This window comes from Pyxicephalus adspersus, chromosome 8 (assembly GCF_032062135.1).
Source record: "Pyxicephalus adspersus chromosome 8, UCB_Pads_2.0, whole genome shotgun sequence".
In the NCBI taxonomy this organism is placed as follows: Eukaryota; Metazoa; Chordata; class Amphibia; order Anura; family Pyxicephalidae; genus Pyxicephalus; species Pyxicephalus adspersus.
The window spans coordinates 58,411,827-58,437,204 of NC_092865.1; the positions used below are offsets into that span (position 1 = coordinate 58,411,827).

At 41.1% G+C, this 25,378-nt stretch overlaps 1 protein-coding gene across 1 annotated transcript; it reads left to right on the forward strand.

Moving 5' to 3' along the window:
• Nucleotides 1–15,225: 15,225 nt before the first annotated feature.
• On the forward strand, nucleotides 15,226–23,606 carry PSMD6 (proteasome 26S subunit, non-ATPase 6). The gene is made up of 8 exons (XM_072420815.1): nucleotides 15,226–15,443; nucleotides 16,754–16,959; nucleotides 18,622–18,767; nucleotides 18,943–19,162; nucleotides 19,875–19,983; nucleotides 20,462–20,630; nucleotides 22,260–22,337; nucleotides 23,321–23,606. Exons 1-8 carry the CDS (start codon nucleotides 15,299–15,301, stop codon nucleotides 23,415–23,417), a joined length of 1,170 nt encoding a protein of 389 aa, XP_072276916.1. The 5' UTR covers nucleotides 15,226–15,298; the 3' UTR covers nucleotides 23,418–23,606.
• Nucleotides 23,607–25,378: the final 1,772 nt, after the last annotated feature.

Sequence of the window (25,378 nt, forward strand, 5' to 3'; positions counted from 1 at the left end):
CCAACTGTCAGGTATGGTTTTTATCTGTTTATTTACTGGTTTGTCTGGAGTTCAATTTTACCAAACCCCTAAATAAATCCGTAAGCTTTTCCTAACCTTCCACATGTATTCTTCTACCTAAACTCCAAAAAATTGATCCATTCCACTTAACAGTAAAAGAGACCCTGTCATCAGGTAAAGTCATGGAAAAATCACATAGTTTTAGTCCTTGTTCACCTTTGTGAATAAACACGGGTCAATGAATGTGCACAACCCCTCCAGACATCATGCACACATGGGTAAGCGCCGCCCCTGCTTTTTTTTTCTCTTTTTTCTTACCCGTTTCCATTTTTCTTTGCTGTACAAACAGTCGCTCAGTGCCTTGCACAGGTGCAGCAAACTTCAGCTCACAGCCATCATTCAAATGGCAGTAGTAAAGTTTGAAGGAAAGAATGTCTTTGCTTTCTGTTGTATCTCTGGGGCCACCTGCTGTATGGCTCCAGAAATTGCAGTCTGAGCCTCAAACAATCGGCATTGCATATAATGTGGTAGAATTTTATAAACACATCTTTGTACATACAATATGGCTAAGTGCACTGTTCTGCCTGATGGTGTTTTTGACCGGGAATATTTTATTCTATAATTATACATACCTGTTTACCATCCTGTGGTATTTTGTGGGAAAAACCATGGAGGTTTTTCATGGTTACTTGTATATTTATTAAATTGTTAGATGTTAATGAGTGCATTTGCTATCATAATGCTGATAATCTTCAGACTACTCCAACAGAGTGTTTTTTGCTCTAGTAGCAGTCTTTGTTAGGCGACCATCACTGTCCTGCTTAAAGCAGGCGCCATTTTTAAATACTTTTTCTGTTTTTTACTTCTTTGTAGCTGCTAGGCTGACTGGCAGAAAGTCAGATAGGAAATTTTATTTGTAGGTTTTGTTGAGTACATATATAAGAAAGATATATTACTTGTTTTTAGTTGCTGGCTCACCTAACCTCACCTCACAGGCACAAAAACTGCGGCATAGGTAGGGGATGGATTCAGAAGATGGCCGCCACCTTTTAAAAAAGAGTGTTATTGTGGTTTCTTTCTGTTGTGGGATAAAAGCCCTCCAAGAAAGCATACCAGGAAGTCAGAGCATGCTTCTCTCCAGCTCAGTCTACCGTGTCTCTAATAGAGGGTGTGTAACAAATGAAATCTCCATGTAGGCCAGTGTCAAAGGGTGCTACAGTTTCCTTAAAGCAATGTGCAATTTGGCAATGCAGCCAGCCATTTATCCCACTGACCATCACATTGACCAGCAATGTGAAATCTGTGCCTCCCAGGTCAACCAACATTGACACCAGTTAATGTTTATGTTATTTGTAAAGGTGACATTCTTCCTACTGGCAGCAATGCCACCAGGCATTTATCCCACTGACCATCACACAAGCATACAGTGATCTGTGGATGTGTTGATTTGTGGCAATGGTTCCTTAAGACTCAAATGTTGTTTCAGGGGCTTTCCCCATCTGAAAAGATTTATGATGAGAATGTATTTAGGCCATCAAGCAAAGAGAAATCTCCTGCCCATTTTAAGTCAGTCCACAGATCACTCTGCCAATGAAGTATGTTGGGTGTGTAGCACAAAGGCCTTGCCCTTCAAACTTATTTGTGTATTTTGCTTTAAAGAAGCAAATAAAGATAAGGAAGCACAACCAAGCCATGCATTAGTCTGCGCCAGATATTTCCCCACCTGCCTCTCAAGTACTAGGGATAAAAGCCCTGGGAAAGAGCATCTCAGAAAGACAAGACACCTGGCCTCTCCCAGTCCTATTCGCCCATCCTCTAGAAGAGGACGAGGGGCAAGAGAAAGTTTACGCTGTGAAATTACTAATTGAAAGAGGTCAATCTCTCATTCCAGAAGCAAATCAGTGGAACACCCGGAAAGTGAATCATGTTGGACATGTGGCGCAAGAGCATTACCATCTAAGCCGGTGTGTGCTATATCCTTTAAAGAAGCAGGTCGAGATTAAGAAAGTGAATCAAGGCTAGCAAAAAGTGGCCGTTCTTCACCTAAAGAAGGTATAACCCACATAAACAGCTCCTGTATGCGGCCCAGATCCTATTTGGAAGAATGTATACAGAGGATTAGAGGGGGCAAGTTGCCAGGGTGTGGCATAGGCATCAGTAGGTCTTTTACATAACTGTGCAGAAGGCAAGAGATTTCCATTCAAGAAGTTTGTTAAAGTTTGTTAAAAATCCTAAGTTCTGTAGTCAGATAGTCTAAAAAGGGAAAGCCTAAGGGAAAGTCTTTTAAGGGTGTATCCATACAGACGTCAAAGATGGAAATATGATTGGATAATATGTTGATTAATGAGAAATTAATGAGTTGCCTCACGGATTCATATCAGAGATTCTCAGTTGTGTGGGATCCCTGGATCCAGTTTTCTGTGCCCTCCGTACCCCAGATGTCTCTGAATGGCTGGTAACGCTGTACAACTGGTAGAGGGGGTGATATGTGTCCTGGGTTCTCAGTCCTTTTTTTGTTTAGTTAAGAGGCCAGAGGTGCCACAACTGTATTGTACTGTTGATTTGGTTTATATTGTTTCTGTTAAGTGCGTGAATGGCATCGCATTTTTTTGTTCCTATTCACAGTATTTTCTGCAAAATAATAAACTGTGTTGATTATCAATATTGGATGTCTGTATTGTATCATTCCAGCTTTGTAATTTTTTTATGTAAAATTAAAATGTAATAAAAAATTATTGAAAAAAAAGATAGAAACAAGATTGTCCAGGTTTCCAGCATTTAGAAAAACATGAGGACACCCTGTGTGATTTCAGTCAGGTAACAAGGTTACCGTATTGAGTTTTTGTCAGGCTCTCCGAGATCCTGGTACATTCAAATAACAGTTCCAGGAGATTAATAGAAGTGCAATGCGCTTCTATCTTATGTGCAAGGAATGGGACAAGCAGTAGTGATGCTTTCAATAGGGGAGCAAAAAAGAGGATTCTATTCCAAACTTTTCATAGTAAGGAGACCTAACCTGATGGGTTTAGGTTAATTCTGGACCTGAAGGATTTAAATCTCTTTCACACTAAAAGGTTTTATATGATAGTTTTGCAGATGACCTTGGCAGTTATTTGTCTGGCTCAATGGATGATTGGATAGATCTAGCAGAAGCTTACAGGCTTGTCTCAATTATGGAATGCCACCAGATATTCTTCCCATCTGCTATATTTTAAACACCTCCAGTTCACCTGTCTACCCTTCAGTGTTTCCACAGCTCCAAAGATCTTTGATAAAACCGTTGTCACAACGATAACCTTGCTGTGGTTCAGGAAGTCAGCCTATATCCAAAACCAAATGGAGAGTCACAAGAAGACAATTCTGCAAATACTGACTCTGGTGAGCTATCAGAAGAGTCAGTTAAAGCCTATGCAGGGAACAGGAATTTGGGGTTAACATTCATTACAGTGAAATCTAGAACACCTTTGCTTTCGTACAAAGTGGTACATATGATGGTGTGGGCTCAAAGAGTTTGAGGGGTCGACACTGCCAGCGAAGGAATTATTATTATTATTTTATTATATTTATGCAGGTCACATCTTCTACATTACCAGACAAAGTGGAACAAAGATTGTCTATTCCCATCAAGTCACAGTCAGGTTTTTTGTTTTTCATGGACAAAGAAACATTTCAACTTTTCTGTCTCCTATCCACCAGCCTAAAATCTGTTGGGTGATCATATGAGCAGATAATTTCTCAACCACAAGTGGCCTCTGGGCAGACACAGTTTTTCAAGTTGATAGACCTGCTTGTATCTCCAGTTATGCTCAAGTGCCAGCAAAAACTGGCCGTGACTCTGGCACGAGGAAATTGATTTGTTTCCCTAAATTTTAGAACCAATAGCACTGACCTTGTGAGGTCTTCTGAAGGATTCAGAAAAAGCAATGGTAATTATTTCCCCTTGGCTGACATTGGAAAGGTGTAACCCTTTTTATGATGGCTACTTCTTTTATTCTTTCTTGCCAAGAATAACTTTTCCAAGGCTGTTAGCAGCATTCTATCCCTGACTGCCGGGACTGAATTTTGCCAACTTGTTGGAAGGCAGAGGCTCCAAGCATCTCGTTATTCTCTGTGGTGGGAGATATGCTCAAAGCTTACAAACATCTATAAATAGATTCCACAATATATAGAAAGTTTTTATTGTAATAGAATGAAGGGTTTTCTTGGTTAACCCATCACCAGCACAGGTTCCAGAATGTTTTGCATTCAGCTTTGGATGAGGAACTCGGGGTCAACTTGTTTAGGTCCAAGTGCCAACTCCCACAGCCACCAAGTGGGTGGAACGTCTTTTGCGGTGACAGTTTTTTAAAGCAGTTGTGAAATTGAAGCCTTCAGTAAAGTAATTATTTTCTTCACTTCCATCCAGTCTAGGTCTGCTCAATAGGAAAATGGACTTGGAAGATGAAATTCTTCACTTACTGTGACCATGACAAGCAAGGTTTCAAAACTATGCACGCTCTTGGAAAGGAGCCAGATTGCACCTATCCACCTGAAATGTCAATGCATTTATCATTGAATGTCTTGTTTAAGGGGTATCCTGTGTATCACTCCAACTAAGAACTAATTCCTCAGAGACACTCATTTTCTGAAAGTTCTCATGCAAATGAGGAGTATTTTCTCCATTTACCTTCAGAGAAACAATGATTTGACATTTGTGAATGTTGTAGTCAGCTCTAGCAGTCCTTTATGGAGCACAGCAGTATCTTTGACAGTTTTTGCATCCTAGGGTTTTAATGCCATGTGGAATGCTTACATCACGAGGGCTTGATTCTGTTGCAGGAAGACATTCAACTAGGGAAGGGGAAACCTTTTAGACTACATTTACAGAAGTATCTACTAAAGTGATCTGTAATTAACCAGCTGGAAGTCTTCCAACATTCGTTTAGCTTTATAGGTTAGAGCTTTAGCCACCTTGGGGCTTCCATTTGGCAGATGTTTTTTTCTAAAAAAGTAACTTTGTTTCTGTGGCAATTTTGTTGTTTTCTTCCCTCCCTTTATATTATTGCTTGCTACATCCAATGTGTGCATGCTGTCAGGAGGAGTGTCAGGAAAATGGAAAATTGTTGTCATACTTACCTGTAATTTTCCTTTCCTGTAAACTCCTACTGACAGCATTTTTCCCTCCCTTATCCTGTCGCGAGCTTGTTACAGAACACTTGCAGGGCAGAGGGAGGTTACTTTTATAGCTTTGGTTAAGTGGTCCTCTGGAGAGCAAGGGGCAGAACTTACCCATTTGTGCATGCTGTCAGGAGGAGTTTACAGGAAAGGAAAATTTCAGGTACAGTAAGTATGACAACAATTTTCCATTTTCCCAATGTTTCCAGCGATAATCCACACCTGTGCACTGCATTGCCACGTTTTGCCAAAAAATGGTTCAGGTGCATTTTTTTGTGTGGTAAAATGCATTAAAGACCTCATTATTTTAAAGGCAGTGCATGCAAACGTATGTAAAATGCATTTGTTGTGCATTTTAGTGCAACCAGCCTTTTCCCTAAAAGATTGGATTTAATTTGCTGACAGAACCCAACCAAAAACACATGAAAACCCATTAAATTGTGCATTGATGCACAGAAAAAAATGAAAAGGTGTACAGTGCTGAGTAATTTGTTGGCGCTGTTTATCCTGTTTATTAATAATAATATTATTAATAAAAATAAAGGTGTGAACCCAGGCATTGTGCATAGTATTTAATCTCTAAAATTTGACTACTTTAGGAAAAGTCTGTTCCTTACTACAAATACCCCCCTCTTTGCTCTCCACTTCTAAATATTCTTTTTATGTAGTGGAGTGGTGGAGAGAACGGGAATATTATAAGATGTCACAAAGCTCTGAACTGGCTGGGGCTGCTGACATCACATTCAAGCCCAGCAGCAATCTAATGGTTTTTATATGCCCACACAAGGTAGGCTTTACAGATAAATAACATGCCTTTTAATTGGTAACTATATGACTTTTTGGGAAGATTGTTGTTGAAATTATTAGTCTGGTGACAGGGTCTCTTGAACATGTAGCCAAATCCTAACCCTAACCACCAACCCCTAACCTTTGATCCGTTGTCAAAAGTATCAGAAATTGCAACAAGACTGATGCCAAAAGCCCTCAGAAGTAGCACTGAGATATATATGGCTGCTATAAACTCGGCTCCCTACATCTGCAAGGCAAATGCTGGCAATCTGGGCACTGTACAGTCTAAATACTTTCCTTTTAACCACATTAAAATTACAATGTATGCCTTCTGGGCAGCTTTGGTATTGTTTAAAAACAATGTGGTGTAATCTAAGATTCTTTCTAAAAGGTTTGGTTTTAGGATCTGCTTTAGCCAAACAGCTGGTAAGTACTGTCCCCGGCTGATAATAGGAATGCTTTCCTTCTTCCTTAGCAAATATTGCAGAATACAAATAGCTGTGCGGAATACATTTAAACACAGACACAATTAGACACGCTCAGTGGGTTTGCGGCTGGCTTATTCAGTGTGCAATCTATCTGTGCTCTCACTGCAGGTAATTTTCCTATTTGGATTGCGTACTAAAAATATCCCTTCTGTGCCCATGCTGGGATACCTGTTGTCCCATCTGCCCGCTGCACTGTCTTTCTATTAATATTTCATTCTTTAAGGTTGAAAGGATTCTTCCACCGGGCGAGCAATAAGTTGATGACGGACAGAAGCACACTCCATTGTATTGTCCTACTGATCAATAGTCATTGATCAGGTCAGGTTATCCACTTCTAGGCAGGAAGGTTTAAAAAGCTGGCGGCTCAGGGCTTATTCAATACTGCAATCCAATGATCACTGTTGATAAAACTGTAATGCCTCCTGGTTCACATTAAAGAGGGTTCTGTAGACAACAGATAATGGTAATTTAAATTGATAGCTGTGGTTTGGTGTACGTGTTACTATTGAAGGTCATTTCCTTCAGATATGGTGGACTGCACCTTGTTCATTCCTGCTAGGCCTGATGCCAATAGTAATAAATTGCTGCAGATTAATTGGTGGGGACAGGGAAGACCGAGAATTAAATGTTGTCTATGGAAACAAATGGTAGTCATTAGTGACTGAGCTGGCATAGGATCAGGTTTCATCTTTCACCTTGTTCATTTTGTTTGTGTTCCTCTTAAAGTTTTTTCAATGCAGTGCACCACTTCAGTTGTGTTTTAAAGGAAGTTTGATTAATATCAGTTTAAGGTAGGATTTCTGGATACATCCGACATATTTCCAGTGCTCTCTGGTTCCTCTTGCTTAGCCCATCAGTACAGGATACGGCCAATAGAAGGAACTACTTAGCACAGTGAAGGACAGATACCTCTGTAGATATTCTTTGGGGGCTTTGATCAGCTCCAGAGTGAATGTTTTACAAAATTGCACCCAGAAAAGTAAGTTGAAAATATCTTCTTTCACAGAGATCTTCCACTTTTTTTTTGTATTTTAGCAACAGAGGTTCTTTAATACATAATTCTTTCTGGCATTCTGAACAGTTGTATTTAAACATATATGAAGGAAAAAATTGCCTTAGTAATATCTGAAACCAAAAATGCAGAAAGGATTGCATCGCAAAGCTGATCAGTTTTCAGAAAAAGCTTTCATAACTTGGGTCTGGCTGTAGAAACCAGAAAATCTGGCAGATTTGTGCACATTACATCTTAGCGCAGTGTTCCTCAGGCTTTTTATAAATGATGTGTGGCAAAGTTCAGGTTTTAGGTCTTGTTACATAAAGTGGAAAAGGTGGCCATTCATTTCTTGGTGTCTGGGCCAAAGAGCTATGTGTTCTTCTGTGTTGGGGCATATGAAAAATATTGCAAAAAAGATGGTGACCGGGTAGGTAAGTTTGTTTGGCTGCAGAAGAGACTTATTATTATTATTATTAATATTAATAATAATCAGGATTTATATAGAGCCAACATATTACGCAGCACTGTGGATTAAATAGGGGTAACAAATGACAGACAGTGACACAGGAGGAGAGCCATGCCCAGAAGGGCTTACAATCTAGGAGATGGAGGAAGTAACACACAATAGGAGGGGAGATATGTGGAGGTGGGAAGTAGTGACGGTTTATAAGACGGAGAAGACGGGTAGGCAAGTTTGATAAAATGGGATTTGAGTGCTCTTTTACATGAACAGAAAGTAGGAGCAAGCCGAATAGGATGAGGAAGACCTTTCCAGCGTCAGGGCAGCTCCAGAAAAGTCTGGGAGCCCTGCGTGTGGAGAGAGTATGAGTGAGGAAGACTTTAGTAGGTCATTGGAGGAACGAAGAGAGCAGCTAGGGATGTATTTTTTTTTTACCAGGTCAGAAAGGTAAGTGGGACAAGAACTGTGGGGGGAGTTGAAGGAAAAGCACAGGAGCTTGAATTTGATTCTAAGGTGAAATGGAAACCAATGAAGGGAAATTCAAAGTGAAGCAGCAGAAGAAGAGTAGTGGGAAGGATGGATGAGTCTGGCTGCAACATTCATAATAAAGGTCACTTTTGAAAAAAAGGGTTTCATATTCATATTATTTTTATATACTTAAAAGCCAGTTAATATAGTTGTATATCTGAACAACTTTTTTACCTGCACATGATCCCCTTCTATGCCACATCAGGTTGGTCTAAGCTGCTTTTCATTACCGTTGCCTTGTATGGGGAGAAAAGCTCTGTATCACATACTTGGCTGGAAATCAAAGTGGAGGTCTCTCTTGCACTTTAAGGCTGTACTCTGGAGTGTAGACAGGGAACATGGAGCATAGAGTGGCATTGGTGCCATCAGTCCTGGACAGGTGACCATAGGGAGGATGCAGAACAGAATAGTCAGTAGATTTGCTGGGTCAACATTAGGTGAGCAGGAGCAACCCATAGTGAAGAGACCAGCTGAGTTAGCTACATGTGAGCAGAAGAAAGCTGTGATCAGGGGACAAGCAGGGCCACTAACAGGTGAGCAGCAGCAAGATCAAATGTTTGGGTTTACAAGAGCAGAAGCTTAGGATATATCGCCAACTTACAGCTTAAGTCTGGAGCTTTAAATAGGCCTTTTGGTGCCTGTTCTTTCTTATTAATAAACAGGATTTATATAGCGCCCACATTTTACGCAGTGCTGTACATTAAAAAGGGGTTGCAAATTACAGTCAGTGACACAGGAGGAGAGGATCCTGTCCTGAAGAGCTTACAATCTAGGAGTGATTGGCTGTGTGCATCCAAGGAGATACTATTTGCACAATGTGCCTACACATTTGTGTATGCTCAAAGATGTGCAAACAACTGCAACAACAGCCCATGCCTATGGTTATGTGCAAAGTTATGCACTTGTGCCTGGCTATGCATTGTAACCTGTCACTCCGACATGACATGAAAGCTCATGTCCACTATGAAAGCTCAAATCCCTGCAGCAGAGGGTCGGTCCTTGTTAGAATAATTAATTCTAACATCCATGAACTGCACAGGCACCAGGATTTACATGTTCATGTCATCTCTGAGCCAGCACCTCTAGGAAGTAGACGCTGACCATAGATGATGCATAAACAATGATGTTTTTTGTTTTTTTTTCCATTGTTGGGTGGTTCTGTAATTTACAGGAAACACAACAAATATCTGGATCTTTTAGTGTTGCACATTACTGAACATGCATGCACTTAAAATGAAAAATATACTTGATGCTAGGTCCGCTTAAAGTCCCATCTCCACTATAAACTCCTCTCTTCTTTACAAGGCCACACCTTAAATCTAGCATCATGACGCACCCCAAAATAAATTGCTCCCTTCCCCACAAAGCCACTTCACCTCTTTCTTGGTTCCATCCCTGACAACATGCTTTGTTTTCTCCACAAATATCTAGGATTACATTAAATTTGGGAACATTCGCCCCCTCACACAGGATTGCATGCCTCGGTTGTTATAACAAATGTTCCAGTGTGAAGGGGCGGACATTACATATTCATCAGTGTATTTTCGTACAGGCTGATTTACACAAATTTCCAGCCACTCAATGCTCCTCGCCATGGCGGCAATACCCAGCATTGTTAAATGCTATCATTTCAGTCAATTTGCCTTTGTGAATCTTCAGATTACTGGTATCTTGGAAAAACACAATACATGACAAAAGAAATGCAAGAACACGTTCTTGCAGAGCAAAGTGTAGCATCGAACAGCCTTGGTTATCAGGGAAACGTGACAAATTTCTATATTCAATGTCAAGTGAGAGAACAAGAGTTTGAATGCTGTTATACAGTGCCCCCTGCTAGTCAGAGAAAAAAGTAGATTCTATCCATACAGTCTTCATCTTTTATTGGGGTTGATTTACTAAAGAAATATAAACTGTTCACATAGCAATGTAGATAATCCCTGTGCTAGGATATTTCACATAGTTTAGTCAATAGGATGAAGCTCTGCTGGCTCCAACCCTCCAATCATGTGCAAGGAAAAATCATGGTTTTAAGATTTCTTTGCATGTGATTGGGTAGTCCTTGCAAAGTGAATTATCACCACATTCTTTAAACTAAGTAGATTATCCCCTGCAAGGTGAACATCAACCTTGGTAAGCCTAAAGCTGCGTACACACTTGCAATTTTTGTCGTTGGAAAGGATCTTTCACGATCCTTTCCAACGACAAGGGACTGCACGATGCATGAACGGTGCTGTACATACAGCACCGTTCATGCTCTATGGAGAGGGGAGGGGGAGAGTGACGGAGCGGCACCCTGCTGCGCGCTCTCCCCCTTCCCTTTCATTAGGATCGGCTGTCGTCCATCGTTCGTGGATCCGGCAGGACGGTCGTTTGGACGATGGACGACACCAACTGTACGCACGGCATATTTTCGCCCGATATTTGGCCAATGCCGATTATCGGGCGATAAAAATCTGCCGTGTGTAGGTAGCTTAAATCCCCATCTCTTGGGCTATGTACACACGTGAAATAATTGTCTTTGGAAAGGATACTTCAGAATGTCAACGATGCACAAAGGAGCTTTGACGAACGACAAGCATGAACCACGTGCCAGATTCACGTCTGATATCAGCCATGAAGCGATTTTCGGACAAGAATCATCTAACGTGTAGGTAGCCTTACTCTCTACCTAACCTTTTCTTCCTTTCTCCCTCTTACTATTTCTCTCTTCCTCCGTTTCTATTTACATCCAACCAATCTCCATTTCACCCAACTTTTGGAGAAGGACAGAGAGTCTGTATGTAGACAAATGCCAAACCCCTGCTACTTCCTCATTTTACGAACCATGAAAACATAAACAAAGAAAAAAAGGGAACTTGAATCAGAAAGAGGGACAGTCCCTATAAACCAGGTATGTTGGGAGGTATGTAGCCTTGTAATTATTTATTCTATTTTCCCAATGCTCTCCCATAGGTTATGTACACACATCAGATTTTTGTTGCTGGAAAAGTTTTTCCAGTTCCTCCAGTGGAAGAAGAAGGAATGGAGTGCTGAACACAATGTTCGAAGGAGAGGGGAGGACAGATAAATGACACCCTACTTGTCTGTACCCTAGTATAATTATGCCAAGGTTCCCCTTTCCTCCCCCCGTATGCAGACTAGCACTTGGAAGTGGGGAGTTTTAGCCATAGTTTATCCATTCCTGGGTTTTCAGGATCATCTGTGAAGTCCACTCCTGATGCTTAAAAGTGCTGGATTTGGACATTTCAGATATAAGAACAGGCAAGTGAAAACTCTCTTAGATTGGAAGCTCTTCTGGGCAGGGTCCTCTCCTCCTCCTGTGTCATTGTCTGTATCTGTCTGTGATTTGCAACCCCTATTTATTATACAGAGCTGCATAATATGTTGATGCTATATTAATCCTGTTTTGTACCTTGATTTCTGGTTTAGGATCTTTTTTATACAGCTTTGTGGCTTGAGAAAGAGGGGCACAAAAAAGAAATGGGGATTTATGGTGAGCATAGTATGCTGTGGTGAAAATTGAGCATCGTTAAATATAGGACTGGCTTAGTGGAGTCTAACCCTATTTGAGCATACACAACACATGTATACCACCAAGGCCTAAAGAGGCATGATCACTAGGGGCAGCACTTTTAATTTACATTCTCCACCACTATGGGTCCACAAAGCCTACTAATGATCAGAGGATTACATCTTTCCATGGCGTTTCCATGGCCATGGCTGAATTCCAGCCAAACAGGTAAATACACAGAAGAAATATAAAACTGGAAGCCGATTTATACACCAAAGGATTTGAGTTTCTGTCTACCTTGTTCCAAAATTTACAAAACTTTGCACACAAAGCATATTTTAGTCTGCCAGGACACAAGACCTGGATTTTCTATACTGCAGTTTATAACCACTTAGGGTTCTATGTATAAAGCAATCTGTCATTCACTGAAACATTCCCTGGAAGAAATTCTTCCAAGTTCATGTGTTTCAATTCATTAAAAAATGTACACACCAGGTACACAAAAAAGTGTACAGACCAGGTACACACAAGAAAAGAACATTGGGCAGGGGCATATCACTTGGTCCTGAATATAAAATAGCCTTGTGCCAAAAAATCCTCATGGGTCTTAACCTCCCTAGCAGTAACCCCGAGTGTGACTCGGGGTGGAAAAAAGTTGATAAAAGTGGTAACCCTGAGTCACACTCGGGGTATGTAAACCTATGGAAGTAAATAGTGCGCTTACCTGATCCCCTGGCGTCCCGCGTCATCCATCGTCGCGATCTCCGTCTTCTTTTTCCTCTGGCTGGCTTCTTCATCCGATGAGTCACTGGGGAGTTCCCGGTGACGTTGGTGCGTGTATACGTTGCCGGCAAGGCGGGGCGGGAAATTCAAAATCCATTTGTATTGCATTCAATACAAAATAGCTGTATTGAATGCAATGCATTGGATTTATATGTGTAAAAGCAGTACATTGTTTTCAAGAAAATTTATTTTACAGTATATATAAAAGTTTGAGTATTATGTGTATTTTTTTTTTTTATTTAAAAAAATTAAACATTTTTTTTAAATATATAGAGTTTTTAATTTATTCAATTTATTGTTTTTACATGATTTTGTGTTTCAAACTTTATTATACTCATACTATTATATTATACTGTAAAATAAGTTTTCATGAAAAACAATATACCACTTTTAGAAATATAAAACCGTAAAGAAATGAACTGCTAGGGAGGTTAAGGCTCCTGACATATAAGGAATGAGGTGACTCCATTGCTTCAAGAACCTGCTGAGGAACAATGTTAGGGCTTTGTGGAAGGAAGATCCCACTGGTTAGTATGACCCAAAGGCCATAGTTCTCTCCCGCCAGACTTGCAGGGCAGACTGACAACCTAAGCCCTACTCGACATGTGATAAGTGCCATGAAAGTAAGCTGCAATCATGAGCCCTGCCTATACAGAATGGGGCTAATGGAGCAATCCCATCCTATAATCTATCCTGCTCATCACTCATAATAGTGCAAGATTTTTTCCAATGTGGGATGGCCAATGGAAATTATGCCACAAATCTGCACATGTGAAAAAATTCTGTGCAGTTGGTGGATAAGGACAGAAGTAATAGATTACACCTGCCTATTGCTCTTCAGATACCAACAACTGTAATGATGGCCTCCATTACCAAGGCACACAAGGGCTGTACAATGGAACTTTAAGTGGAACTGAGCCCTGAGACGATTATCAGACAAGAACCATTGCACGTGTGTACGTAACCCTAGGATCATCCACAACCTCAGCTGTGTTTAGCAAAAGATTTCTTTTTCAAGTCATGCAAACCGCCCCTCCCCCCTTCAAGCCTCCATCTTGCACAGGAGCGAGCAGGAAAACCCTGATCATATCTAGGAGGGGCCCGTATGTTGGATGTTATTAACCCGGGAACTACCTGTAGTTCCTTTTCCTCATATTCCATCTTGTCCAGTTGGTCCTCCAGCCTTACTGGAAGATGATGAGGGTGGTGGTAACGCCTAAAACACATCATGCATTTTCAATATTTTTAATTTATTTATGTATTCTTGATTAAGCTGATTTTTGTGTCTTTCATTTACTTTTATTAAAGTAGTTAATTGTTTTTTACATGATTGTGTTTTTCAAACTTTATTATATTCAGGATCTCTACTAGACCCTTGTTTGAACATATTTCTATAAGTTACAGGCCTACAATTTAAAAAAAAGAATTTCATGAAAAACAGTGTACCCCTTTTGGTACAGAAATCCAGACATCAGTGAAACGCCCAGGAGGTTAAGTTGCAACCTCCTATGTAGTCACACCTTAGGGAGTTGGTGGATTTTACCTGTAAATAAATTGGGCTCCGTCTCTCTCAGACCTTCTTAGGGTTTTTTGTTAACTTTGTGTGGAGTACAGGAGAACAAGAAAGGGTGCAGGATGCCCCAAAAATCTCATATCTTGAGGGGTAAAAAGCATCCTAATAACCCTCTCAGCACCGTAATTTCTGGCCGTCTATTCTCCTAGAGGATTGTGCTACCCAAAAGTTCTTTTGCCAAGAATGTAAACACATGCTGATACCTGGACTGCCCCCCGGGTTGACACAGCTTTGACATCCTAAGTTCAGTATCAAATTCTTTAGTTGGGAGACCCCCAAGGCCTCAACTTTCAGCATTCCCAGAACACGTTCCAAATAGGCTGTATAATTCCCGTTTATTATTATATTATTATTATTATTAATAATAATATTAGGCCCCACATAGGCCCTTGGGGCAGTCCCAGGGCTCAGGATTACACCACACAAGTTTACTTGGTTACTCACTCATTGCTCTCCCCAGGTATTTATATATTTGCCTCAGCCTACCTCAATGAGTAATACCTTCACTGATTGGTTGAAGCAGACAAACACCCCTAACTTGGGATTGGTTCTTTCACATACCATGTGCTGAATGTCCCCCCCCCAGCAACGGGAAAAATAATCAATCGCCAAATTGTCAGGCTCAACTAAAGTTTATCCATCACAGAACAAACTAAATTTACAATTCCAGAGTGTTTGCATAAAAATTGTTCTGCTTCTATGCTTCAATCACCCCAGGCCAGTAATACCGTACTCCCTGGATACAGGGTGTTTTGGCTATTCTCACCTGTGGCCAGCAGGTGTCGCTGTGTCGCAGAGCGCTCAAAAGCAGAGGCTGGGCTTCCGTTCCAACTGGTGACGCTATATCCTCCAAGCTGCACTGTAATGTCTCCTCCGGCAGGTGTCGCTGCTGTATCCAGGCCTTAGGTTCGGTTCCCCGGGGCTGCAGTAGGTGTCGCTGTAGTAGAGAGCCGGTCCGCATTGTTAGCGGCCATATCCGGCGGAAGCGGTGACAGAGCAGATCCCGGGAGCCGCAGAGATGCCGCTAGAGAATTTGGAAGAAGAGGGGCTGCCCAAGAACCCCGACCTCCGCATTGCTCAGCTCAAATTCTTGCTCGGCTTGCCTGACACCCGCAGCGATGCGAGGCTCCGCGCTGAACTCATGGAGGCCGTCACCCAGAACAGTGAGTGGGGGAGAACACTGACAGCACCTGCCGGGGACTACAGGGCCCAGCGTGCCCAGACAGCGGGATAATGAGGCCAGGCCAACACACAGGGGGAGGAGGGGGTGTTAGGGGTTGTAATACCCCATGGGGCAGATAATTACCCCAATATGGCCTCCATTTACCTACTGATCATTACTGCCCCCTCTATGGCCTATATTACCCCACAGGGGCTGATCATTACTGGCCCCAATATGGCCTATATTACCCCACAGGGGCTGATCATTACTGGCCCCAATATGGCCTATATTACCCCGCAGGGGCTGATCATTACTGCCCCCAATATGGCCTATATTACCCCACAGGGGCTGATCATTACTGCCCCCTCTATGGCCTATATTACCCCACAGGGGCTGATCATTACTGCACCCTCTATGGCCTATATTACCCCACCCCTAACCCTTTCCCCCATCCATCACTTTACCCGACCCATTCCTCACCCTCAACTTTTTACCACCTATGCCCTTCTACCTCCCAGCCCTCATCGATACCCCACCCAGCTTCTGAGATATTCCCTTGATGCCGGTAATACCCCCAGCTTAGATATAAGACCATAAGATATGGAAACCCCTGATCATCACAAAGACATGAGTGCTGCAGATGTGAAGCATTCCCCTTCCCCCTCTGTTGGGTCATCCATGTCATAGCTCTGCTCATATCCTAATATATATGTCTGGGAAGGGACAGACCAGGGCTCAACTCTTCCAGTAAAAGCACTGCAAGCAAGGACAGCCAACACAAGGGTAACAACGCTACCACCCTCCTCCTTTCCTGGTGACTAATTGGGCTAATGAGAGTGAAAGGCGGGTGAATCCAGTATTAAAGTGAACCTGTTGCTTATCCCTGCATTGGCAAAGCTCAGGCTTGCTTTACAAAGTCCATGCAAGATAAATCAGCAGATCTTACCTGCATGCTTGGTTGGGGCGCTTGTAACGTAGAGAACGTTCAACCCAGCTGAAGCTGTAGGCCAGTGCAGGCCCCGTATTGTGACCCAACTCTTCAGTAACCACCCAAAAACAGCCGGGTGGTTACTGAAATGTGCCGGTTGGTGCACCCAGCTAATAGGTGCTGGAGAGAAAACTGCTTAGAGAAATGAAACCAGGGCATAAGCATGACAGATGCAGAGATCACATTTTCTGAAGTTAGCAGGGAGAGCTGCCATATTTCTTTGATGCCCAGTCCTGCTTCAAGCACCTACTAACAGATATTTAGAGTTTATTAGATTGCTCCAAAAAATATTACTGACCAATGGATTTCTTGCTGTTTTCCAGACATGGCTCCTTATTATGAGGCTCTCTGCAAGCAGCTGGAATGGCAGGTAGATTCAGACCTGCTGAATAAGATGAAGAAGGCGAACGAGGAGGAGCTGAAGAGGCTGGACGATGTGCTGGAGGATGCTGATAAGAATCTGGGCGAGAGTGAGATCAGAGATGCAATGATGGCACGAGCAGAGTACCTGTGCAGGATCGGTGACAAGGTGAGCTGCCGGGCCAAGCGTCCTTTTTGTAGCTCTGATGTGTTTCTTGTCCTATGAAAGCTGAAAAATGACCACAGTCCTTCCTAAAACTGACTGTTCCAAATTAAGAGAAAATAAAATCCCCAGGCAACTTTCAATGTTAAGGTTTTATTGGCATGGTTTGGGACATTTGAAGAAAGCACATTGAGGGCTCACATTGATCCTCACAAGGCACAAGTGCATTAATATCTGGATATATGGATTTTAAATGAATGCTTGGCTGTTGTAGTAAAAAACGTGTTGCGTTACAAGAATCGTTGCAGCTGCAGTTTAGTTACTGTAGGCCTTCATGTTTCACAAACCTGTACAATTTACAGATTTGGGGGCACCTTGGCCATTCAGGGTAAAGTGGGTGCTTTAAAGCTGATAATTTAGGGATTTGGAAATGGGAAGAGATTATGGACAGCTACAGATGAAGTGTGGTATGTTCTTTGTAATTTATCAAAAGAGAATCAGGCAGGGCTGTGGCATTCTATGCTATGGAATTCAGAACAGATAATGCACCATGGTTTTTAAAGAGGAAGTAAACCCAAAACAAAAAAAGTACACTTACCTTAAATCCCCCAGAGCAGTCGATCCGTCAGGGGGGGTTTCTTCTATCAGGTCTTGCATCCTCCCGGTATCCGTCTTCGAGCCGGCGCAAAGGAGCGTGCATGCGAGAGATCGGCAATTTTTCCTTTTTGATGAAAGGGTTCCTTCTGCACATGCACTGAGATGCTTGGGCATGCACAGAGGAGCCTCCCAGGAGCCTCCCGGGTGACGTAGGTATCCCAGGAGGCTCTGCGCTCCTATTTATTCTTGATCGACTAAGCAAAAAAAAGAAAAAAAAAAGGGTGTTGCACTTAAAAAAAAAAACAAAAAAAAACAAAAAAAAAAAAAAAAAAACACACAAACAGATTTTTTTACTTTAAATTAAAGAGTTGCCTACCCTTTTATGTAAACTGAAAATTCTGAGTTTAGGTACACTTTAAGAAAGGAAGCTCACGCTATACTTCTGCCACATCAACAGTCTCTTCTTTTCTGTACCTCCAGGGCAAAACCATCTTATTCCTTCTTCTCTTCCTATAGACAATCTTGGGTCATCTTAATTGGCCTGGCTGGGATGACATAACTCCTGCGCGGTAGCTTGCTTATTCCTGGCATGCGCAGGGGACGTTGAGATTGACGCCACACATGTGCATCTAAGTTTTTTGCCAGATACCCGGAGGGATTATTGCAGAAGGGACATCACCTGTCCCTATATGCAGAAATTACCTGTCTGATTGTGGATTCTCAAAATGGAACTTTAGTTCTGCTTTAAGTGATAAAATACAGGGAAATGTTCTTATATTCTGAAGAGGTACTAAATGTTGATGAACACTTTAACTGAGCCGACTTGTAAAGGGAATAATAAAGCTTTATTAAAATGCAGCTCTACCAAGCAGAAGCAAAACCTGAAGATGTAATGAACAAGTGTAGCTGCACTGTGTACAGATATTTACTTTTTACATGAAGTAAGATTAAGATCTTGCTCTAGGCTGATCACATTTATTTATATATTAAAATCCTTTCAGATAGATAGGTGACTCCTTGGATCTCTGAAGCTGCACATTTTTAAGGTAACACTGACTCTTCTTCTTGCAGGAGGGAGCACTGACAGCTTTCAGAAAGACCTATGATAAAACGGTTGCTCTTGGACATCGATTGGATATTGTGTTCTACCTTCTGAGAATCGGCTTGTTTTACATGGATAATGACCTGATTACACGGAACACAGAGAAGGCTCGCAGGTACGCTTTAACCTGAACGACCATTACATGTGTAGCTCAAAATATCTTCTCAGTGAACCTATAGTTTGCCCTATACCACCCCTCCAGTTTTTACCACATGTAGTCTGTTCTTTCATTGGGTAGTTTATATTGATTCACCTTGGTAAGATTTATTTTTCCTTTTGTGTCTGTGAAGCCTGATAGAAGAAGGTGGTGACTGGGATCGCAGGAATCGTCTGAAGGTTTACCAAGGTCTGTACTGTGTGGCCATACGTGATTTCAAACAAGCGGCAGAGCTCTTCCTGGATACCGTGTCCACATTTACATCCTACGAGCTGATGGATTACAAGACCTTTGTCACATATACAGTCTATGTCAGTATGATTGCTCTGGACCGGCCAGACCTCAGAGAGAAGGTAAAGCCTGCAATGCTGCTGTAATACACAGCCGATCTCATTATTGTATTTTAAACTACTTAAAAACTCAGCCTTGAGATGTACACGGGAAACTCAGCTTACCTTAAAACTTACCTAAGAATACCTACTTGTTATCTAGGTAGGCTTTACCCAGGCCCACCCACTGCAGGCACCTTTCTGATATTTTTTTTTTATGGAAACAACAACTGATGACACAATAGGAAGAGTTACACTGCACTTGTTAATTGACCCTGTAAAGTGCTGCCTGTTTTTTAGTGGATTACTAATGAAGGGTTCACGTAACCCAAATCTTATTCAAGTCTCAGAAGCCATGTAGACAAATTGTGATTCCATATTGCAGGATCACTGTTACATTTCCAAATACAATATTTTAAACCCATCACTGGGGTCCCAGTTTTTTCTTTATGCAGTACAGACATATTAAAGAATAGGAAGGGGCGCAGCATTTTTCTTAGTTATCTAAATAATATGTGCTTCTAATTCACATAAAGAGCAGAGCTAACACTGTGCAGTGAAATCAGAGTAAGCAATTTCAGTACAGAACTTAACAACTGTAAAGAGTTTCTAACTTCTAAGGTGCTATTTGTTTTGTATGTGCTGGCCTCCATGACTTTCAGTACCAATGTATACCTGTTCCTTTAACACTGGGTATGTGATGCTTACAAGTAACTGGATGTGGCTCTTATTTCAGGTCATCAAAGGAGCAGAAATCCTGGAAGTGTTGCACAGTTTGCCCACAGTCCGACAGTATCTCTTCTCGTTATATGAGTGCCGCTATTCCGTCTTCTTCCAGTCACTTGGTAAGACCTTCTATAGGACCATATCCTAATGTACAGGTGTCTTGGTCTGTATACTGAAAACAGAAAAATAGCACCAGCGTGTGATTCAGTGATCTTCTAACTGCTGTAGAGCATTAGGCAATCTGTTCAAATGAATGAGCTGCCCTGAACACAATGCAAGAGGAAAAGCTTAACAAATGGAGACATATCTCTAAGACTGAAGAAGGTTGACTGTCCTTTTTTTGTCCTTATTTTGCTATTATCTGTCCAATGTTTCCTGTCTTGGATCATATCCATTCTAGGTTTGCTGGAAATTCCCAGGTTCTCCTAAATTTTTCTAAATTCTCTAGTCCTGGAGATCATTAATAAATCAGGTCCACTGTGTATATAACTCAGAAATCTTTCTTTCCGAAAAACCATTGCCATGCCATGTAGATGTAATACACAGCTTTGCATAATGTTAATAAAGTTGTGTTGTTTTTTTTACCAATTTGTGCAGCTGCTGTGGAACAGGAACTGAAGAAGGACTGGCTGTTTGCCCCTCATTACCGGTACTATGTGCGTGAAATGAGAATCCAGGCCTACAGTCAGCTGCTGGAGTCCTATCGGTCGCTCACTCTCAGTTACATGGCTGAAGCCTTCGGTGTTGGAGTAGAATTCATAGACCAGTAAGTTCTTTGTCTTGCCATCTTGTGCGACAGGTTTAGGGTAGTAAGTTGCTTCTTCTAAAATTACTGTTTTGCTTATGTTTTCCATTGTTCTTGTGTTTTGTTTAAAAAATCCCAGGGAGGACCGGTGGTTTCAGTATGATGGTTCCTGAATTCTTCATTTGTTTCTCTTAGCATTCCTGCTGATCTCCGAAGCTCTCCAGACTTCACACCAAAGCTGCTAGGCCAGTGTTCTGTCTAGATAGTTGTTTGCACAGACAATTAAATAGAGGGCTGGTGTTACATAAAGGGTTTCCTTGTATGCAGCCTGTGTCAAAGCCCACTGTTCCTGCCTGTAGTCTCTAGTAATTCTCAGATGTAAATGCCAAGGTTAATAGTCCAATAGTACACCAGTCTAACAACCCTTTAATGGAGCAGTATTGTTTATCAAGAGCTTCAGTGTTCTTCCCATACATTTTTTAAGCTGGGTGGAAAGATTCTGTAGGTAGGTGGCAGTCCCTGTATTGTGACCTAACTTTTCAGTAACCACCCAAAAACAGCCGGGTGGTTACTGAAAAGTGCTGGGTTGTGCACCCAGCCATAAAGTGCTGGGGAAAATGCTGAGCTTTTTTTTTTTTCTGCTCTTGGGAGTGATGTTGTTAGGCGGAGCAGTACTGAACAAATCAGCAGTTGTTTGAAATCTAAACCATTTTTTTTTTTTTTTTTTTTTTTTTTTTTTTTAATATGTCTGCACATCTTCAAACATATTGTAAGATCCTTCTTACCAAATTCACAAAACCATGTCTTTATGGAGCTGGCTTTGTGCAGTGTGGCTCTGTCATAATGGAACAGGAAGGAAGCGTTGCCAAACTTTTTCCATAGAGTATAAACACAAAATGTCTTGGCATACCCTACTGTTAACTGTACGCTCTATAAGGGGGACACATAATTTTGGCCATACAATGTATTAATTGCATTACAAATCTAAGATAACTTTAATTTGACCACTATTAATCAGGATGGCTGTGTCGTGGTGTATACAGGCATATACTTGGTGTACTTTCTGTAAGTATATACAGGTATTGCTCATTTAATGTCTTACCTGTTTACTGACCTCCCGCCCTTATGACCGTCTCTCTGACGAGTACACTGTACAAGAACTGTACAGTCACGCAGCATCTCCCCTTCCATTTTCCTTCCTCCTTCACGAGTCCAGACTGTCTGTGAACTTGATGCTGACATGCGCGGCATGCTTCTTTACTAAGCTTCTCACTTAACGACCAACTTGCTTAACAACGGTTGCTGGAATGGAGCCTGGAGTTCGCCATAGCAGGTGCTTTGTCACCAGGTTCTGTTTTGAGGCTCCCACAAATTTAGGATATTTCCTTTGGTGGCATTTTGATTGTTGAGGCTAGCTGTGTGACTAGTTTTGCTAGGGGATTGCAGTCCATGATCAGCCTATGTTAGCCAAAGGGAACAATGATATTTGAGCAATTAATGGCTAATGATAGCGCAGTGGTTTATTTCTGTGCATTTGGTTGCTACTCCATGTATAGGGAATTCTAGCAATAGTCCTAAGCAATCCTGAAAGCCTTTTCTGTACGAACCTCACTCTTTGTGTAATTGCACTTCTCAATGTTTTCTTTCCAGGGAACTCTCCAGGTTTATAGCTGCTGGTAGACTGCACTGCAAGATAGACAAAGTCAACGGGATTGTAGAAACCAACAGGTAAGCTTTGTTTATACACATCTACAACTTTCAATTAAATTATTTCACTCGGAGGGTCTAATCTTGAGGGCAAAAAGGGAAGAGAAGGGGGGGGGGTAATTATAAGCTTGATTAAGGACGCCTGTGAGTGAATGGTCTGCATTATGGGCTCGTTATTTAAACATTATTTGGCTTAGTTAGACTGTGTGATTCCAAACAGTTTGTCACTTATGGGGTCTGTTGTTTTCAGTTTTTTTTTTCAGCTGTGAATCTGGCATTTACTGAAACATTCCCAGGTCTGTGTTTCAATCATTATTGATTCCCCACCAGGGAATGTTTCAGTGATTTACCGCTTTAAATAGACCCCTATGACAATGCTAGCAGTTTCGTTAAATGGGTATTTTGAAGTGCAGGTGAAAGTTACATCAAAAGTTACTTCAAAATTCCCATTTAACCAAACTCCCGCTCCATCTAATAGTGGATGTGGCCTAAAAGATATGAAGATGTTACACAGCTGAATGATATTGACTAGTACAGGAAGCTTGGCCTTATATCATACTTTAAAGCCGCTTTTACACTCCAAAAAACAAAATTGTGTTCTCTGTGCTCAAAAACATCTGTATTTAGAACCTATACCTGGCTGGTAACAATTGGCTATGGATTGAATTGACGTTTGCCTTTATTTGTCCGAATCAGTGTATTTCCATATTAATATCAAGTCATTAGAGTTTATGGTTAGGCCTAGTTTTAATAGTAACTCTCAAATAACCAGAAACTACATTTATACGGAATCTACTAATCTCTGTGGGTGATGGATGATGGGGTGTCTGCTTAAGCAAACAGGAATATAGGTTAATTGTTTTTTATACCTCAACAACTTAATTTTGTATTCAGGTTACTGTAACCCTTCTCCTACATAAATCCTACATTTTATACAGTTTTTTAATTTTTTTTTTTTTTTTGGATAACATCATTAATGTGTAACACTTTATTTTATTTTCCAGGCCGGACAGCAAGAACTGGCAGTACCAGGAGACTATAAAGAAAGGAGACTTATTACTGAACAGAGTTCAGAAGCTGTCCCGTGTAATTAACATGTGAGAGATCACTCTTTTAGCTGGGGTGAATGGATTAAATGGTCAAGACCTTCATGTTGTTGATGAATTTCTCGCTGCTTCAGTTACAGATGAGACATGTATTTAGGGTTTTTACAGTTTTACATTGTCAGTTATCCAGGATGTATAAAACTAAACAAAAAATGGAAAAATAAAAAAAGAAAATCAAAAGCCATGCTTTGTGTCATTGCATTGTGTATTACCTATGTGGCCTGATGTATATATGAAATACATCTCTGCACACATGCACATTTCCCATGTTTATTACTGAAATACCCTGCAAGTACAGAACATTTCCTAATAATCTGCCACAAATGGACCTGGGTCTGAATTTCTTGCAGTGACCTGACAACATGATTTAGGAGGTGTCAGCTCATCCCAGTGTTTTGGCTAAAGTACCAAATCCCTCACAATATAGGCTTAGTTGTTCTGTAGTTCAAGATGATAACTGGGAGTGCCAAATAGATGCCCCGAGAATAACACATTGGGCCTGAAGAATTGCTTTCTGGGTTTTCTGGATCACTCAGGTTCTCCCCTGATGGTCATCCTGGAGAGCTTTAATAAATCAGGTGTGTGTAGGACACAGAGAACAGCAATATATTCTTTTTGCACTTTCATTTGTATAAGTAACTGCCAAAGTGAACAAATAAGCTCATTGTCAGGATTTCCACTTTGAGTTAAAAGCAGTAATCTGATTACTACCAGCTTGGAACGGGAACTCACCCAAAGCTGGAAGTTGCCAGTTCAAGTCCTAGCTGCAGCACCACCATTTTGAATGTGCTGGCAATGCATTTTAATGCCCCTAAGATTGAATATGAGCATTGGACACCATGTGCAAAACATTGGCTTCTATTGTGCTGGAGTGGCAATGTTTGCTTTACCATACACTACTTGAAACCATCTCTCTAAATAATTCAGTTACTGTAATAAAGTTGAAGTCAAAACATCCAGTATCCCTTGGATGATATTGCATATTAATTAGCACATTTTGCGAACATGTTCGGTGCAAAAACTGGATACACAGGCAGACATTGTTCAGTATTCTTCTGTTGATCTCTAGATGTGATTGTCAAGGTAAGTATGTAGCAGGGTTTATGACAACTGATCCATGGGCAATCTAACTAAAGCAAAGTGAAAGAACTTATTCTCAGCATAATTTTTTTTTTTTTTAATAATCTGGCTTGTGACATTTGTAAAATAAGAAAAATCACATCCTGCTTTTCCACTAATCACTTTTGGATTGTTAGTGATAAGCATGACCCTGAGTGCTCTAGTGTGTGTACCATATAATTAAAGATTGTACAGTGGTGATAATATTTTAGAATGCAGTCTCTTAAACACAAATATAGACTATATACATCAGCTGTCCAACTCCAGTCCTTGAGGTCCAGGATTCACAAACAAACATTTTTAGTATTTCAATAAGGAATAGTTAGCAATGAAGCAGAGAATAACTTATATGAAATACCTGGGAATTGGCGTTGGTCAGCCCTGGTATAGACCATCAGGCAGCTACCAGTCCATTGAGGAGCTGCTGTTGGAAGGGAGGGCCATACAATTCCAATAGAAAACTAAACCCCAAACACTATGCTAATAACTTATACTGGTCACATAACCAGCTTTCACTTGCTTAAACCAATCAGGGCAGCATACTGACACTTTACATCTGTTTGTGGTGCAGATAGATACTGTTAATGGACAATGGCATGCACCTGTTTCTGCATTTGAAAGTTGTGTATTGGGGTTCTATTGGTATTTTAAGGAATGTGTAAATATAGAAATATGCATCATAATGATGACCCTAAAGCCTGCTCCTTTAAAAATCATTTTAAGGATGACAGCCACCTTTTTCTATTTGGACAGATTTTCTTTGAAAGGAGTTGAGAAAATGCAGTTTCCTGCAGCTTATCTGTATATACAATAAAAGGATAATACAAACATGACCAC

What these genes read in the sequence shown, in the direction of transcription:
- PSMD6 (XM_072420815.1), top strand. Translation starts at nt 15,299, where the DNA reads ATGCCGCTAGAGAATTTGGAAGAAGAGGGGCTGCCCAAGAACCCCGAC. An exon ending in TGTGCAGGATCGGTGACAAG is followed by an intron (nt 16,960 to 18,621) that starts GTGAGCTGCCGG and finishes TTCTTCTTGCAG; the next exon opens with GAGGGAGCACTGACAGCTTT. An exon ending in GGCCAGACCTCAGAGAGAAG is followed by an intron (nt 19,163 to 19,874) that starts GTAAAGCCTGCA and finishes CTCTTATTTCAG; the next exon opens with GTCATCAAAGGAGCAGAAAT.